The sequence below is a fragment of the Pipistrellus hanaki genome (assembly GCF_964339955.1).
Source record: "Pipistrellus hanaki genome assembly, chromosome: 17".
Classification (NCBI taxonomy): domain Eukaryota; kingdom Metazoa; phylum Chordata; class Mammalia; order Chiroptera; family Vespertilionidae; genus Pipistrellus; species Pipistrellus hanaki.
In genome coordinates this window covers 43,819,771-43,839,021 of record NC_140519.1, presented here as the reverse complement: position 1 = coordinate 43,839,021, position 19,251 = coordinate 43,819,771, and the positions used below count along the sequence as shown (strand labels likewise).

Here is a 19,251-nt window from a genome sequence, read left to right as displayed (position 1 = left end):
TGGCCCGCGGGCCGTAGTTTGAAGACCCCTGATAAAGCATGCTCAGGTCACTAAGGAGTTAGATTTTGCCTCTGACTTTTGACACTACAGGATATTTTATAAAGCAACGATAAAGAAAAAAGTCTAGAAAAAAAAATACAGTGCTTTCTAAGGACAAAAATCTTCTCTTTGATTCCTTTACTATTTTCCTGCCTCCAGGCTAGACAAATACAACCACAATAAAATAATCATAGAGCAGAAAGGAAGAAGACAATGCATGTTCCCAGGCCTTTCAATTGCTTAGTACAGTGGTCAAGAGCCACATACGGCTCTTTGGCCCATTGAGTGTGGCTCTTCCACAAAATACCACAGCCTGGGCCAGTCTATTTTGAAGAAGTGGCTTTAGAAGAATTTTTTAAAATGTGGCTCTCAAAATATATTTCAATCGTTTTTGTACTGTTGATATTTGGCTCCGTTGACTAATGAGTTCGCCGACCACCGGCCTAGTGTATAAATTCAGATGAAACCGGAGTAAACATTGCCCATCTCAGAGGGAAAATGCTAGATTCATGGCCTTGATTCATTTCCGTCACATCCCTGTTGGGTCACGTGTTAAGCATCTCAAATGCAAGAATATATAAACCGTTACCACGGGACCCTCAAGTTTTACTACGTGCTTTCTTCCCAATAACTTGAGGATCATTCAAGCAAACAAGCCCGGGGGAAGGCCAGGCAGTTGAATCGTGCGGAGTTCACATGGAAAGTGATGTGATCAGAAGCACAGCGACTCTTCCTCCGGGCGCCAAGCAACTTTGCAGCCCGTTAAAACCATCCCAGGGCATTAAGAACGCTGTTTGTTGGGTCCGACTCTTTAAGAGCCTTGTGAAAGCCATAAACACGTGATAAAGACGCCTTCTAATATCCCTTCTTTCCGCAGAGGATGCCTGCCTCTCTGATTCCGCAGCTCTGGAGGCCAAACGCTCAGCAGTGTCATGCTCTCCTCGGTACTTTCAAAACCATTGTCTTGCATGAGCATCAGCCGCTGTATGATGTTAACCAACCGCACAGAACGCAACGAATTCCTCTAATAAAGGGAGGAATATTTTTCTCCCAGAGTACACTTAGCACTTAGCCTTTTAAAAAGGAAATATGAAAAACAGAAGGCATCCCAGAATTTTAAAAATCAATTTTTTTTAATTTTTTTTAATTTATTTATTTTGGACAGGGAGTGCATGGTGAAAAAAGATACCTGCTTTCCTGCAGCATCGGCGTCTTCTGGAAATACTATTTCTGCATGCCTAGAACCTCCTGGGGCCAACACATGGGTACCCAGCATTCTCTCTACCAGGAGATCTGATTTCTTTTGAAGCACACAATGTTTACCCATGCTGTCTGCCAACGTGTTGAATGTGTCATTTGCTTTCCAGTTTTCTACTCATCCAAAGCATACAAAATCACCATCTGAGCTTCTCATCAACAAAAGATAGCCAGGATTGCCACATTCCGAAAGCTTGCAAAGGTGAGGTTTTAGTTAACTCTATATATACAGCTTTGTCAGTAGTAAATGTATGACTTCTTTTGAGCTTTTCAAAATACTGGCCTATCACTCCCACTGCACTCTATGGAGAGGGAGGGATACAGAGAAATCACCACCATCGAATTGTTTTACCCAAAATCGTTCTTGAGGACTAAGGCGAATGCTTTCACATTTTAATGTTTCAGCAAAGAGAACTCTACCTTCTCTGCTAATAGCCTTGAAATTCACATATTCCCCTTTCAATGTTTCTATCTAGCTCCCATTGTAAAATACCCTCTCACCAAGCCACCACATCCTCACCCCTCCTCAAGAGGGAAAGAAGAATAAATAAATATATTTTATTGATTTTTTACAGAGAGGAAGAGAGAGAGATAGAGAGTTAGAAACATCGATGAGAGAGAATCATCGATCAGCTGCCTCTTGCACACACCATGCAACCAAGGTACATGCTCTTGACCGGGATCGAACCCGGGACCCCTGAGTCCACAGGCTGGCGCTCTATCCATTGAGCCAAACTGGTTTCGGCGAAGAATAAATAAATAAAGGAATCTCAAACCGACAGGCAGATCTGAGAATCCCATCTCTGCCATTTATCTCTATGACTTTGGGCAAAACTGCTTAACGTATCTGGTCTTCGGGTTTCAAATTGGTCACATGGTCACAGAAGCCATTTGTGGGGCTGCAGTGAGAATTGAAAGTATATAAGGTGCCTAGCCTTGGCCCGTCCAGGCTTTCAATAAAAGGCTGCTTTGACGCTGCTATCAGAGATGTATTCTGTTCAGAGATGACAGGTATATATTCCCTTTGAGATTAAGAGGATCTCCCGGTTCCTTTGATTGGGACTCGGCGTGTTGAAAAACATAATTAGGCTAGACATTCTCAGAAAGTACATTTCCATTAATATTAATTAATGCTAACAGCTGGTAAGAGAAAGCAGGCCAGACAGACCTGCTTCTGGGTCAGGTGTAAAATCGTATTGTACTCAAGTTATGAGTCATTTCAGTCACTGACTTACTTTGCCAAAGACCCGCACTGTGTACATTATGTTTGAGAAATGCCATGCCTGCTGTCACACAGATTAAAATTTGTCACACAAAATAAAATTTAATGAAGGTCCCGTCCTCAGCGTCAGAAAAACAAACCACCCCTAGGCGGTTTGGCTCAGTGGATAGAGCTTCAACCTGCAGACTGAAGGGTTCAGGGTTTGATTCCAGTCAAGGGCACATGCCCAGTGTTGCGGGCTCAATCTCCAGTAGGGGGCGTGCAGGAGGCAGCTTGATCAATGATTCTCCCTCATCATTGATGTTTCTATTTCCCTCTCCCCCTCTCTTCCTCTCTGAAATCAATAAAAGTATATTTTTTTAAAAAAGAAAAACACACTAAAAACTATTACGTTACATTAATGGGGGGACCGACTGAGTCATAGCCACCCTGTACCTGAAACATTTCTCAGCCTCCTACAAATCTCTGCTTCGGTACCTGAACCTCCTCATTACAGTAACCTTTCCGTGGTCAGGCCTTTCCATCATTGCATCTGCTTAACTCCCAGTAATTAACTACGGGGCAGCTTTCTGGCTTCCAAACAATTCTAAGATGGGTTTGATGGCACACCTTTGCCCCAGGCCCAGGGATGACTGTTAACGGGATTTTCCCTACACAGCTCTGCGGTCCGGAGGAGGTGGGGAAGCATATGGGAAAAGCCATCCAGGGCCCACTGCAAACGACCACAAAGTAAGACGGACACTGACAGGTAATGTGGCTTCCGCTGCATCCGAGGTGTAGAAGGGCCTGGGAAAGGGGGAGAGCTGGGAGAAACCTCTCACTTTAATAAACCTCCTCACAAGTCCCTTTCCTTCCAGGAGCTCCGCCCCAACACATGGAAACCGAAGGCAGGAGCAAGATAACCCTCCCGGCCCTGACCGTATTGGTCCCTCTAACGATGCAGAAGGCAGTTCCGAATGTTACAATCACAGCATCTTCTTTGCAAACCAACTACCACGCGTGGTGAGATGATTAGTCAAAATTTCTACCCTCTATAATGCCCACTAAGTGAATGTTTATGGTAAGAAATACAAATTAACTAGTTGTCTTATAAAAACGTATAAGATTAAACACTTATTTAATTAAAGATTAAACACTTATCTCTCCCCCCCCCCTTTATTTTTTCAATAGATCATTACACAGGAAGGTGCCTTGTAAAAGTTTCCAAGTATTATTTTAACATAAAGAACGAAAACGTCAACTACTGCAAAATATTTACTGGAAGTCATTTTAAAAGAAAAAAGGGATGGGGGGGGCCACATCCTAAAGAAAAGCTGGAAAATCTAAATGCCTGCTACGAAGAAGTCATGTTCAATACAATCTACATTCATAATTGGGTATTTGCAGTGCATATAGTTTTTCTCTTAATAGCTAGCAGGAGGCTGGTTGGAAGAATCAGTCTCACACAATGGCACACCAACCTGCAGGGTAAAACTGAGTGACAGGGAATGTCACTTCAGTGTGTTCTGTTCTCGTCTAAGAGCATGTATTTGCCTCTATTTAAGTGTGGGGCGGGGGAGGGAAAATAACCAGGTGCATTATCCAAATGTTCCGTTACCAGGGACACGAACAGTTGTCAATCCATGGTGATTTCATTGCTGTTTTTTTACACAAATCATCGCTTTGCGAGCGCTGATGTTAAAAACAGAAAAGCAGTCTAGTACACAGTGGCTATAAATGCCAAATCAATTTTCAGCAGATAATAAAGTCCATGTTTTACAATCAGCAATGCGCTGTTTTACTACCTAAAAATGTAAGCTAATAATATATAGCTCGGCTAAATGGAAAATGCAGATACGCCGGTAAAAAAAAATCGGGCCGGCCGTGTGAGGATGGCTCTTTGCTGCAGGGACCGTCTCCGAGCTATGTGTAAGTGTTTTGAAAATATCACATGATGTGGCCATGTGTTAAGAATTACAGCCAGTTAAGTTCTCTGCTAAGAAAAATATGTGGGCAATTTATGAAATGCACTCCAGAATGGAGATGTCTTAAGTGAAACCAGATTTTGAAAACAAACCTTTTTCTTTTTCTTTTTCTTTCTTTTTTTTCCCCCTTGAAACTTGAACTTAAAAAAAAAAAAAAAAAAAAGTTCCATGCACATCTGGAGAGCAGGGCCATGGAGAAGGGTGGTCTGACCTCATATTAGCCATCTTCTGAGAGAACACACTGGTTCTGAGCTCCACGGCCTGTGCTCGCTTAGTGTCCTTTTAAGGAAACAGCCCGGAAAGCGTTTTTTTTTGGAGGTCAACATGTGTTCTTTGATAATATTATACAGAGATTGATTAAAAATATAAATGTTCCAGAAAGCTGGGAGCCATCTCTTGAAACAATCGAATACCCAAGCGCTCACAGCCTTCTCATAAGAAAAACATTTTCCGTCTTTTCTTCTCTCAAACCCGGGGTCTAGCTATTACAAAGTGACAGGCAGTGAAATGATAGCTCCTTAGACTGAATTAAGCCATACACATCGCTGAATTGATTTCTTTACAGCATGTCTGGCCTCTTCTGACTTTTCTCGGTTCCTTTCTGTAACAATATGCTACCCAAACAGCTAAAGCATGTTTTCTTAAAGGAAACGAAGGCTAGAAACTCCTAAACTGAAGACTTTTGTGTCTGCCCACCCCCACGGGTTGGTATGTCTTTAAACAAATTCGGTCTGGGCATATCTGTGTCCAGGCATCCCCATTTTTAGGAAAAAGGTTCTGACGCCTGAAAATTGTTCAGTCAAGTTTGATACCACCAGGAACCAGTTCTGACACAAGACCCACCAATCAATAATAATAATTAATAATAAAGTAGTGTTGGATAAATATATAGTCAGATTTTAAAAAAAAAAAAAAAGTGTCAACACCCAATTACCTGAAACACATCCTTTTAATCTTCTACATACAATGTCTTATTTGAAAATACAGAATATGCCCCGGGAGGTTACAATTGTCCACGAATATGACTACATATTGCACGGCCTAAAATAGGCTGAAAACGTGGTCCGCCTGATAGTAAAGTTTACAAAGTGCAAACGGGTGTCAAAAATAGCCAAGTGTCAGATCTGCTGGAGTATCTGCACTCTGGCACATGCTCACAGTCACAGCTGTTAATATATTCTCTGCGTCCAAGTAAAAGGTTTCCTAACAGTTGATGAGAGAGAGAAAGAGAGAGAGAGAGAGAGAACTGACTGCCCACACCTCAGGCTTCAGAACAGACAGACACTAACAACTCAACAGTAAAACAGAACTTGTCAATGATTCCAAAACTCCAAAAAAAAAAAGAGTCCAGTGCCTTTTAAAGAGACCCTTTAAAGCCAGGTCATTAGGGTGGCCGGTGCCCTCACGAATCCCCTCCCTCTATTATCATCCACAAATGCCTTTGGTTTATTATTGTGGGTTTTGTTTTAGCGAGACAACATACAGCTTCTTCAAAACACTGCTAAGTCAGATCACTTCACACATGCAGGGAGAGCATGAAAACAAAGAAGAGTCCAAGGATGACATCCCAGGAAAGTGTGCCAGTACCCCGGCGAAGTAACACACACACACACACACACACACACACACACACACGCACACACATGAACACACACACACATGCACTTTGTCACACGGATTACAAGTAGAGGGGAGCTTTCGCAGCTCCAGTGGCCCTTGCCCTACCTTGGTCATTGTCTTTTTGGGAAAACTGATGTCCCTCCTGTTCCAGCCACATCCAATCCTCCTCCGTGAGCTACTGAAAACCCGCCGCGCTGTCCCGCAGGCCTCCGGCTGCACGTGTATTAATAGCGACCAGGGTCACAAGACACATCCTAACGGGGGAACATTCTTCAAACGGCTGCAATACCTACACACAACTGTGGCTGCGGAGGAGCGAGCGGCAGATAGGGTTTCCAAACACCATCTGCGGGGTGTCCACCCCCTGACCACGCACAGCCTCTGCTGCTGGTCCCCCCCGGCCATCGGCAGGGGGGGGGGCTCCCTCTGCCTTGTCCCTTTGGGCTGCAGGGGGGGCTGCAGGGAGCAGACACCCTCCTGGAGAAGAGCAGAGACCCCCCTCCCCGCAGCCCGCCCCTCCTGAGCTTCTCCCCCACCGGCAGCGCCTCCGCCGGCCGCCACCCGCCAGGACCAGGAACCAGCCGAGGCTCCAAAGACAACATTTTCCCCAGGAAATGGACGGGCACTCCATCTCCAGAGCCGCGACAGCTTCGGGAACCCGGCAGACTTCTTCTGTCTAACGAAATGATTTCCATGGTCTGCCTACGACATCCGAGGAGGACTATTGTGATCCAGCGGCTGAGACTGGAATCCAACGCCTTCTTTACTTTCTCTCACACAAGCAGCTTTCTTTAAAACACACACACACACACACACACACACACACACACACACACACACAGACCTCATCCCAGGGCTCCGCCATCATCTGACAGCTCTCCTCCCGGGTGAAGGAAATGCCCAGGACACGCCGATGACAAGGCACGCAATCCGGAACAGAAACCACACTTCCAAGTTGAGCTCCATCCCTCAGGCAAAGGGCTCTGGCCACACACGCAGGGCTCAGCTCTCCAAACACACCTCCCGAGTTGTTGTTGTTGTTGTTAAAGGAAGGACTCCCACACCCCGTACCCCTGAAGCTAGATCCTGGTGGCTCTCTCTCTCTCTCTCTCTCTCTGCCACTCTCTCCCCCCTATCACCCCTGTGCCCCCAGCCTCTGCCCCAGAAGGCACAGCATGCCCCGGGGCAGGAGGGCTCTCCCAGCCGCATCCAAAGGCAGTGTCCTTCCCCTTCTGATCGCAGGGCAGGGGGCGCGGGGCTCACTCACCGGGCATCCTGGGGGCAGCGTCCGTCCGCGGGAGAGCCGCCTGCCTGCCTGCCTGCCGGGCAGCCTCAGGCCCGGAGCTGCGGGATGGGCGCGGGCGGGCAGCGCGGGGCCGGCAGACGGGGCTGGGGCGGCATCGCCCTGGGCAGGGCGCTGGGCGCGTGCGCCTGCCAGGCGGAGACAGATGGAGAGCTGACACTCCGGCTGCACTTGAAGCAGAAAGGCGGATGATGACAGGAGCACATGTGGCCCTGAACCCAGCCCCTGTCTCTCCAGGCAGAACAATGACAGCGATGTGTGTGTGTGTGTGCGTGCAGAGGACTGAAACCGTGGCCTCCCCTTCTCTCTCTCTCTCTCTCTCTCTCTCTCTCTCTCTCTCTCTCTCTCTCTCTCTCTCTCAGAAGTTCCAGAGCTCCAAAGAACAGACAGTAAAAAAAAAAAAAAAAAGGCAGAATGATAAGCTAAATGCTGAATAATTCATTCGCCTCCACCCCCAGCCGGTAACCAGTTAACCCTTCTTCTGCCAAGAGAATGACAAGGAGACATCCCCCTCCCTCCTCCCCCCCTCCCTCCTCCCTCCTCCAGAAAGGATTCCTCTTCATCTTCCCATCCTTCCCATCGTGGTGAACTCTCTTCACAACACAAAAATCAGGGGCACCAACTTCAAAGCTTGTTTATGGAACTGGAAACCCCAAACAGGGGGGGGGGGGTATTTGTGAGACTTTGAGTCTGGGACGCCGGCTGATCACGCAGAGCTGAGTACCAGATCCTGCCTTTTGTCAGCGTCCCGGTGACGTGTGTGCCCAGATCGCTCTCCGAAAAGCAGGCCCTTCTCTCCTACACACGTGCTTTTAACCCCCGTGATCCCTGCGCTGATCCCTCCACACACTGTCCGCTCACTCTCCCCCAGCCCGCCTAGAGGGCCCTCTGGGGAATGAAAACTACATCTTCACTGGAAAACAAGAAGAAGAAGAAGGGGGGAAAAAAGGCTTTTCGAAGGCTGAACTGTCCTGTCCTCCTGAGCTTTTAATTTCTTTATTTTCGCTCACCCTTCAATGCGGATCCGTCTCATGACAACACATGCCCAGCCCAGCGCAGGGGACTCTTCCCGCGAAGCGTTAATGGACACCATGATACATAAACGCCACGGCTTTGTTACAGGGCTTTATCTGAAGCCGGCTATTTTCCTCCCAGCGGGCCCTCTGTGGTCCTTTGTAAAGCATCCTGGCCTGTCTGCCTTGCCTGCTTTTTCCCCCTACACGCACAAAAAACGCCAGGCGGGAGAAAAACACCGTCCTCCTCTCCAGCTCGCCCCCCCACACACACACACTGGCATGTCCTTCCTTCCTGGGTCTGTGTGTGTTGTAACAACAGGGCGGGCACGTGGTGGGCCGGAGGGCGGCCTCCTCCCGGCTCCCCTTCCCCAGGCCTGTCCCGCCCCCTGTCCACTCGCAGACAGCTCTGCCCAGGAGCCTCGGTCAGGCCTGCAAGTTCAAGGGGCATGGCAGCCTGATCATCCCCTTTTTGCCATCCCTTCTCAGCCTTCCTCTGCTTATTCTACCCTTCCCACGTGCTTTTTAGCCTTTGTCAGCTCTGTCCCTCCTGCCCCCCACCTCCTGGGGGCCTCAAAGAAATCAGAAAGCTCACAGCCAGGGACTCCGACTTCTCCCTACTCCCCATGCCTGCACTTGTGTGCAAGAGTGCACACAGCCCGTTTCAGAGCATACCCACCCACGTGCACACACCCTGCAAACCCTACAAACAAATGGTCTTTAGTCAGCAGCGTCAGTCCCTAAACACTTGTACGCACCGCCCCCCTCCCCAAATTCTGCACCCTAGAAGTGCGGCTGCATCTAGGGAACCCCTCAGAATCCATCACTGCCGGGACAACCTGGGAAAGGGCTGTAACTCATAATGATGGCTCTGCTCTGTCACCGGCGCTATCCTGCACCCTATTTATGGGGCCAATCTTTTTGTTCGTCTTAGTTAGATGTCAGTGGTAATGAGGTTCTGTGTAATGGATTTCGGGGTAGTTAAGCACCAGGCGCAAACATCCTATGACGGAGGGCTTCCCAGCAGGCGTGAGAGTGGTGATCAATTAAGTCCTGCAAAGAAGGGCCTTTCTGGAACCCAGCGTCCTAAACCTGTATGTCTTCACTTACAGGTTTTTGGTTTTTTTTTAAAGCCACTCAATGATTTTTTTTTTTTTTAATACTTTTTAACCTGTGCTAGAAAGAAAACATTTTCACAGTGGGACACTTTCATCAATATGTATGGCGAATCCCTTCTGAAATAGAAAATCATACGACAGAAAAACGCATTCCACGTTGGGAAAACTGGCTGATAGCCTGTTTTGAAACTAGGTCTTAATATCGGCGCCACTGCACGCCGCTAAACCGCGGCTCAGAAAATGGGTGTGATTACGTATCTCTCCTATGTGTAAAAAAGCTTTTTAAGCTGCTATCTGACTGCAGTAATTGCCACTTTAGACTGATCCGTGTCAACAGAGCCTGGGTCCCTGGAGCTTCTCACCTAGGAACCTGCCTGCGGGAGGGGCCTGGCGGAGTGTGTGTGACCGGAGACCAGTCCGGCCTTTCCTCTGGGAACCAGCTGCTTCTTCTTCTGGTTCTGTAACCAGGGAGGCAAGCAACCCTATTCGGCAGTTCACCTTGAACATGGACACCCGCGTACATAGTTCTGTATAGTCACTTAGACAAAAATAACTTCCCCTTTAATAAAACAACAACAACAACAAAACATAGACACATAGGAGCCAAGATCTCTAACGTCCAAACTGTATAATACAAATGGATACTCAATAACATGACAAATGCATGTATGGGAGATGAGTGGGGATTGGGGGGGGGGGGCAGAATCTGAGTTGCAGAAGTTTTCTCCAGTACAAAACCCTGCATCACCACTGGAAAAGGTATTTTTTAAAATTAGATATACTCCAATCACAAGGGATAGACACATGGCTGACCTCAAGAAAGCCATGCCAGTAAGCCGTGTCTTTCCTTTAAGAACACGGTTTGGCTTGGTGGATAGAGCGTCGGCCTGTGGACTGAAGGGTCCCAGGTTCTATTCCGGTCAAGGGCATGTACCTTGGTTGCGGGCACATCCCCAATAGGGGGTGTGCAAGAGGCAGCTGATGGATGATTCTCTCTCATCGATGTTTCTAACTCTCTATCCCTCTCCCTTCCTCTCTGCAAAAATCAATAAAATATATTTTAAAAAATAAAAAAACACCTGACTTACCAGGAAGGTCTAGCGGCCTATGAAAATCGTCCGCAATGAATGGAAAGCTCTCTACCCAGTGAGGGCCAGGCTGGCCTTCCAGCTTCTCCACTTCCTGAAGGTTTTCTCCACTTTCCCCCCTGCTCCTGGCAGGCCGCGCCTCCACACAGCAGGCATGAAGGGAGTTCATTCAAAGGCGCTGCGACCTCATTGATCCTAATTGAAAGCAATACACCCAGCCCAACACGTCCCTGCCCCATCTGCTCCGGCCTGCCATCAGCCATTCAGGACGAGAGAATTAATAGTTTCGGATATTCTAACGGACCCCGTAAAGGCGCTCCTGTAAGCGGGGCTGCGTTAACAACGCGGAAAGGGGGGCGACGGGGGTTCAAGTGGAGCCTTTTACCCCGCGCTGCCAGGGACAAAGCCGGAGAAGGCTCATTCTGGCTTCTTACGTGCAAGACTTGAGAAACTGAATGAGGAGGCGCTGGATGGTCAGCCCGAGAGCACTGATGAATGGTCATGAGGGACCCCCCTGCCCCCTCCCCGCTCCTGGAGGGGAGACTCAGCCCCAAAGTGGCACCCTGGCCTGAGAGGGGTGGACCCCGCCAATGTCCCCATTTCCCAGCTTGCTTTCCACGTCAGACAACTGGCCACCAAACGAGGCTGACACGTTGGAAAATAATGTTTTATGGGCGAGTGGTAACAAATAAAATGGACGCATTAGCTCCGCTTTCAAATTCAAATGGGCTGGATTTGTCCGAGCCCAAAGGGGCTGATTTTCCACCCAGCTGGAGGCTATTAGGGCTTTGCAAAGGCAGCCGCTGCCAGGGCAGACCCACCTCGCTGGGGAGCTGTGGGGGCTGCGAGGGACATGGGGACCCCTCTTTTAGGCCATTTCCTAACTGATGCTCACGGGGACAGTCCGTTAGCTAGACACCGGCCCCGGGAAAAAGGCACATGCATCTGGTCCTGCCCCTGGGAGACATCGGACACTGGACGAAATAAAGGCCATACGTAACGGGTCGTCTCGTGGCAGAGATAAGTCCCGTCATGTTGTGTCTACAAGGAACATAGTTTGTGTGTTCGGTAAGAAGTCAGAGGGATTGGGGGGTGGGGGGGAGGGCCAGAAAGTTCATTCACGTGTTTCATAAAGGTCAGGGAATGGCTATCGTTATTTAAACTTCTTCCTATACATGTTTGTGCTCAACAACTTACACTCTTTCCCGCTGTTTCCTTCCAATATCTGTTCCATGGGAAGAAATGACTGGGCAGCATTAGCGTGTCCTGGACTGTCAACCAGTCCATAGAAGAGCTCACAAGAACAGAGACAGGACGGCCATTTAAAAAATCTGAAGGGCTGCCCTGGCCGGTTTGGCTCAGTGGATAGAACATCGGCCTGTGGACTGAAGGGTCCCAGGTTCGATTCTGGTCAAGGGCATGTACCTTGGTTGCGGGCACATCCCCAGTAGAGGGTGTACAGGAGGCAGCTGATGGGATGTTTCTAACTCTCTAGCCCTCTCCCTTCCTCTCTGTAAAAAAATCAATAAAATATATATTTTTTTTAAAAATCTGAAGGGTGTATAAACACTGTGGGGGTCAAAGGGTTAGTTAGGGCCGCCCAGAAAGCCTCAGGGCTAGCAGCAAGATGGAATACTGTAAGAGAGAATGTGCTAGAGAGAAGAAACTTTTCTTAATACGCCCGCCATCACAGAGGCAGAAAAGCTTCAGTGCTTGGATCACCTGAGAGCTAGTGACAAAGCCCCATCCCGCAGGGAACCGAGAAGGACAGACAGACATCTGTCCAGGAATCCTGATCTCCAGGGGCAAGTGGCAGGCCCAGAGCTCCAAGTCATGACCCTTCCCTTCACCTGCGACATGTCAAACTGGAGGACGGTGTAGGTCACTTTGGTTTCTGTAGCCTCTTCAGTTAACGTATGTGAATAGTGCGATCTGAACTGCAATGTGAAGGTTCCAACCATAACATGTTTTATACATAATAATAATAATGAAAACCTCAAGTCGCTGTGTTTTTCCATCTCCCATGTGTCAGAATACAATGTTACAGTATTTCAACCATTTTTCAAGCAACATACTTGATTTTTTTTTTTTAACTCTGGTTGAAGTTTCCTTTTCTGTGTTTCATAGAGAACATTATTTGCTCTACTTTGAACGAGAAGATGTGTATTAGTCCATTTAAGAATGCAGGGTACGCTTGTATGTATTTATGCAAAATGATATGTTTAAGATAAATATCACATGCTAGAAAGCTAAATCTATATTTAATTATTATGAATTGTTTCTGACAGTGCCATTGCCTTTGAACTATTATAATATATTGTGGTTCTTTTCCAATAACGACTTTTTTTTTAATTAAATTATTATCTGTGTACAAATCAACAACTTTTTTTTTTTAATTTATTGATTTCAGAGAGAAGGGCAAGGGAGAAAGAGAGAAACATCAATGATGAGAGATAATCATTGATCAGCTGCCTCCTGCACGCCCCCTACTGGGGATCAAACCTGCAACCCAGGCCTGTGCCCTTGACTGGAATCAAACCCCGGGACCTTCAGTCCACAGGCCAACAGTCTATCCACTGAGCCAAATCGACTAGAGCCCAACAACTACTATATCTAATATAATATCTAATAATCAAAAAACAAATTCTAAAATGTTATAATACATCTAACACTTGCCTTGACTGACTGTTTCATTATTTAGATGCAAACTTCAGACCTGCTAATATTATTACCTACAGATTACACCAGGTGCCCCAGCAAAGGGTTAAATTATTTTCAAACTTTTAGAGCATAACCCTTCCTTCGGTTATCGACAAGGCTGAGCACCGGCTCTGTTCACTCTGTTCCTTCCAACAAAAGCATTTTCCTAAAAAGACCACCTGAGCTGAAACCGGTTTGGCTCAGTGGATAGAGCGTCAGTCTGCAGACTGAAAGGTCCCAGGTTCGATTCCTGTCAAGGGCATGTACATCCATCGGTTTCGGGCACATCCCCGGTAGGGGGTGTGTAGGAGGCAGCTGGTCGATGTTTCTCTCTCATCGACGTTTCTAACTGTCTATCTCTCTCCCTTCCTCTCTGTAAGAAATCAATAAATAAATCAATAAATTTAAAATAAATAAATTAATTAATTAATTAAAAGGCCACCTGAAGTATATATACACTGGCATGTAAATCTGCAAACAAGCTGGCATGTATCGCTTCCTCCTACCTTCTTAGGACTATAAACACCACTAGGGGACTAGAGAGGACACCCTGACTCCACATCCCTCCCAGTCTGACAAGAACCGGGATGCAAGATGAAAAAAACCTTTGTTTCAATGTCACCCCCGCCCCGTCCTGACGAAGGGCGGGTCAGTTTTGTGAAAAAGCCAGGCGGATGGCGTCTGCTCCGCTGAACTTTCCCTCCTCTCCCTCCTCTCCGCCGGAGACAAAACCCGGCCGCTCCGGGCACAGCCATCTGGCCGCTGGCCCTGCTGGCCCGCAGCCACCCCCGCCCCCGTCCCCCCCACGCTGCAGGCCGGGAGGGGCGGGCGCTGCGGGGCTGGCTGGGACAGACCAGTCCACACTCTCTGCTTGTGGGCCTGCAGCAATAACCGCTACTGAGGGCTGTGTGGGACCATTTGGAAGACAATACAGAGGTCTCCACCTCCCTTGCCCAGGAAGACGCTGTCACCTTCAGTCCCAGGGCTGTTCTGGTCGCAAGGAGAGAGAAATACATAAATACACCAACGGGAGACAATAAGGTGGTCAAATGGACCCTTAAGATTTCCAAAGGAAGGAATCTGGGTGAGCCTATGGAACAACAGACCGCATCCCCCCTGGACAGCGCTGGGCACCTCTCTGCACTGCCTCCTGTGGACACAGCTGCCCGGTACTGATGGGGGTTGGGAGCCTGGGAATTCTAGGAGTATACCAGTTACCCCCCTCCCCCCCCCAAAAAAAATTGTAATAATAACCATCACACTTCCACATCGTATATAACAGTCCATGTGTCTTTAGACAAATGGAAATGCAAAACTGGCCTCTTCTGATAACACCTACCATTAAAAATAAGGCAACAGTTCCAGGGGGTGAACTTACACATTGTGTTTATTTCCTTTTTTAAAATTTTTCTTCATTTTCTAAATCTTTTTTTTCCCTTTGCTGTTTTCCAAATGAGCATGTTGCATTTTGAACCAGAAAAAAAAAAAATAATAATAATTACAACGAATAAATATTCATGTCAATGCACTGGAAACATTAACCAAAGACATCAATGTTTTGACCTCGACTGGAATTAAACTATTTTACACAGCAACGAAAATAAAACAAAAGATTGATGTTCCTCTAAATGTGTGCAAAGGGTATTTTTTTCATTAACAGGAATGAAAAACACTTTCAACAAAATCCACCAGGTGGAGCAAACACACAGCAATAAAATAAAGCTCCCAGAATGTTTTCATCCTATATTTCTTACAGGACTTTCATCTCTAACAAACTCTCCCCCTCTCTCTCTCCACACTGCGAGTTAGGAGTATCTATGCACACACATACTAATTTGCCATGCTTATAAACAAATTCAAACTTACTCAAAAAACGATTCTTGGCTACACCATGGGTTCCATCCCAAATTTTCATTCCAAAATGAATGAAAATGCACACATACTAATTTGCCACATCTATCAACAAATTCAAACTTGCTTAAAAGGATTCTTAACAACCATGAATTGAATCCATTATAAATTTTCTCTTTCAAATGGATGCTTTCTTTGTTCAAATAACACCCCATACTGTATCCGTGCCTCTATGACAATGTAATTTTTAAAATGAACGTTTCACTCCTGCCCTACTGGGTGGGTTTCCTCATGCGTGCCTCACCCCGCCCGCCCCAGCAAGGCCGGGCAGAAAGGGTTCGATGATGTCTATTCTGAAATGCTCCCCAACAGCTGTGAAAACTTGCACATCTCAAGTTTATCCCCTTACTTTGTATGGAAGTTTCAATTCCCACTCTTACTTCTTATTCAAATTATTCTTCATTGTAGATACCAAAGTCTCATCAAAGTTCTGGAATACTGTGACTCTTTTTATGTTCTATCAAAACGTCCGGTTTTCATTCCTGCTGGTAAGTTGCCGCAAGTCTGCAATTCCTAAAAGAATTTGGTGTGGCCCTAGCCAGTTTGGCTCAGTGGATAGAGCACTGGCCTGTAGACTGAAGGGTCCCAGGTTCGATTCTCATCAAGGGCAGGTGCCCGGTTGCAGGCTGGATCCCCAGTAAGGGGCGTGCAGGAGGCAGCCGATCAATTATTCTTTCGTCATTGATGTTTCTCTCTCTCTCCCTCTCCCTTTCTCTATGAAATCAATAAAAATATATTTTTAAAAAGGAGAACTTGGTGCTTTCCTTTTCTTTTCTACTAGAGTAATTCATTCCCTCCCACTCTCCCATAGATCTGATTTTTCCTTGCCATTTCACTCTGCACTTATACGCAGGTGCTCAGAACAAGGCACAGACGCCGTCTTCTTGTTCAGATCTTCTTCATCTCCTGATGCCACCTGCAAGCATAACTCCCTCCATTCGCTTTCCAAATCCTCACGCTCTTCTCCCCTTATCCGCTCTCTGCTGCCAAGTCTCGGTGCTCCACGTGGCGCGAATGTCATTCCCTTTAGAAAGCTCCAGTGAGCGGGAACCAGGAAAACAACTGGAGCTTAAAAGTGGGGAAACCCCGTCTTTCCGAGGAGGGCACCAGTGAGGAATGTTGACAGTGGCTTAAGATGTATTTATGTTTTCTTCTCTCATATTGATTCAGAGGTTGAAAAGGAAAATAGAGTGAAAGAAACTCAGCCGGCTGATCCATAAGTAAACACGCGCATGCCTGAGGACAGGCAGAGCCACTTAGCACAGAATAGACCATGGTGGTGCCGGCCCCATCACCAGACACACCAAGACACACCAGGCTGATCCAGGTATTTTCACTGGAGGGGTACACGGATACAGCCACTATGGACCTTGCCTTTAGAAATAGAATACAGAAAGAAGCTTTTAGAATAATTCCTACCAAATTCCTCCCTGCAGAGTCCAATTCCTTTATCGATGCAAAGAATGGGATCAATCCCTGAACCTGGGCTCGTGCACACGCAGAGGTACCTACTGCCCTCTCTCCTTGCCCATAGCAACCCCCGGTAACAACGGGACACAGGTATGGGTGCTTAGAGCGGTGGTTCTCAACCTGGGGGTCATGACCCCTTTGGGGATCGAACGTCCCTTTCTCTGAGGTCGCCTAAGACATCCTGCATATCAGATGTTTACATTACGATTCATAACAGTAGCAAAATGACAGTTATGAAGTAGCTCCGAAAATGTTATGGCTGGGGGCCAGCAAACAGGAGGAACTGTATTAAAGGGCCACGGCGTTAGGAAGGTTGGGAACCACTGGCCAAGAGGGTTAATGGTTATGCCCTTCAGTGTGCATGTCAGAGCCCTAACGAAGGGGCAGAGCACAGGGTCACTGAGCTTTCCCTTCCCTTTGCGAGAAGCCCACCCCCACCAACATACCCCCTTCCCCTGCCCTGCAGTGCACCCTTCACCCCTCTTTGGACTTTCAACCAGCCCACCCAGCGGATCAAGACGCTGACAGGTTTCCTCTTGGTCCATATAACCTTTGGGCTATGCTCTGGGAATCCCCCAAATGGCTCCCTCTCAAACCACCCCTCAGGTGTATCCTACACCCCCTCCAACCGCCACTCACTGCTCCCAACAGTGCGCCTCCACAGCCCAGCAAGCTGCACCCACAGCTGGGCCTGCCCTCAGCAAATGTCCAGGCCGCATTCAATCCCGAGAGGAGAAAAGTAACCCGGCCTTAGAAGTCCTATCACCTTTGTTTCAAGATGGACTATCTCATTTTTTTTTAACATATTAATTTTCCAAAACTGCCTCCTAAAAGCCACCTTTAAATTACTGTTTCCATCCTGAACTATTAGAACTATTAGTGAGTCTGAACATCCCCCCCAAAAAAACAAAACAAAACAAAAAACCCAGCGCATGTAGAACGTCAGGTAACAAGAATCAGGGAAACAGGAGCCCGTTAACCCAGGCCAGCCCTCCACTGGCTGAGGCCTGTGGCTGTCCACAAAGGCACTGCGCCACGCAAGGCCAGAGTGTGAAAGGAAAGGGCCACATTTTAGATCCATTTCAACCAAATAAAGACAGTCTGTCAGGGCACCCAGAAGAACAGGGCACAGGCTGGCAGGGGCACACACTCACAGGTAGCCTGCTCCTCAGGTAATTACACAGGGAAGCAGGGCTGCTGGGTCTGAGTCTGACCCCAAAGCTGCGGCTCCAGGTTCTGCATATCAACTTCCGCAAGGACTGCCTGGAGCATCAACAGGTCTCCTCTCTCTCTCTCTCTCTCTCTCTCTCTCTCTCTCTCTCTCTCTCTCTCTCTCTCTCTCTCTCTCTCCTCTCTCTCATTTCAACCATCCTCCCTGGCGCCCTCCCCTCTCCCCCCAGCTTTCTAAATCTGACCCAGAAACAAATCCTCCCAACAGAAACAAAAACATCCAGAGAGGTCGGGATCTATTTGTAATTTAAAAAACACCTCAATGCCGTTACCTTTCAAATCTTACAAAGCAAACGTACTACCCACACGGCGGGAACTTCGTACAAATTCACACATAACAAATCCATGTAAAGCCTGCATCTTCATCAAGATGAATTATTCAAGGAAACGAATACTGATATAATTATCTTTCTTTTTTTTTTTTCTTTTTTTTTTTTTTTTTAGCATGTGCTGCTTAACGTGGGATTCTTCAAAATCAAAAAAGCTCCCCGATGCCTAAGTCATTTTGAAAGTTCAGTTCACAAGCTACACACGTGTTGTATTGGGTCATGGATATTGTTCTTTTCAGCTTCCATCAGGGGGCATTACGGTAAGCAAATGGTACCTAGGATCTGGTGTATGACATGTCTTCAGAAACCTTATTTGAACAACACACTAAAATATTTCCTGTGTACAAAGAAAGTCACCAATAAAACTCAGGAATAGCCTAAACCAGTTTGGCTCAGTGGATAGAGCGTCGGTCTGCAGACTGAAGGGTCCCAGGTTCGATTCCGGTCAAGGGCATGAACCTTGGTTGCAGGCACATCCCTGGTGGAGGGTGTGCAGGAGGCAGCTGGTCAATGTATCTCTCTCATCAATGTTTCTAGCTCTCTATCCCTCTCCCTTCCTCTCTGTAAGAAAAATCAATAAAATATATATTAAAAAAAACAACTCAGGAATATATATTTTAAAAAAATACCCCTTGAAAGATTAAAGGAGACTATGGCATATTATATATAGGCACATGTGTAATATACATGCACACAAAAAAACACAGATTAGAATCATTCAGAGAATATATCCTTCCTTCACCTCACCATCCACGGAGTAAAATATTGGCTGGAAGAGAGAGAGACCGAAAGGGAGAGGAACACAAAAGCGTGCCTGCCCGCCTGTGTTCAGCACAAAGGACATTAAAGGAAAACAACTGGCACGCCGCCAAATTCCTATGGAGGCAAAGAGACTCCAATAAATTGATTTCACGCATCACGTTGACCCGAACTCAGCGTGCGGGGCCCCGTGAGTGCCGGGCTCCGTGTGGGGCAAGCCCGTTAGGC

General features: G+C 47.1%; 1 protein-coding gene across 7 annotated transcripts in view; it reads right to left on the bottom strand.

Annotated features, from left to right (window-relative positions):
• The window catches only part of RUNX1T1 (RUNX1 partner transcriptional co-repressor 1), a 137,856-nt gene that overhangs the window by 85,139 nt on the left and 33,466 nt on the right, over window positions 1-19,251 (bottom strand). The window contains exon 1 of one of the 7 annotated variants that reach the window (XM_084864725.1): window positions 8,416-8,546. The exons of 3 other annotated variants lie outside the window; for them this stretch is intronic. Coding sequence is in view for 2 of the 4 variants with exons in the window: in XM_084864720.1 (XP_084720846.1) it covers window positions 6,208-6,259 (52 nt within the window). In the remaining 2 variants the exon portion in view is untranslated. Of the gene's footprint in view, window positions 1-6,207; window positions 6,444-6,946; window positions 7,076-7,369; window positions 7,757-8,415; window positions 8,547-19,251 lie in introns of those variants that run through there. 3 more of the 7 variants (XM_084864722.1, XM_084864723.1, XM_084864720.1) reach the window with 3 other exon arrangements.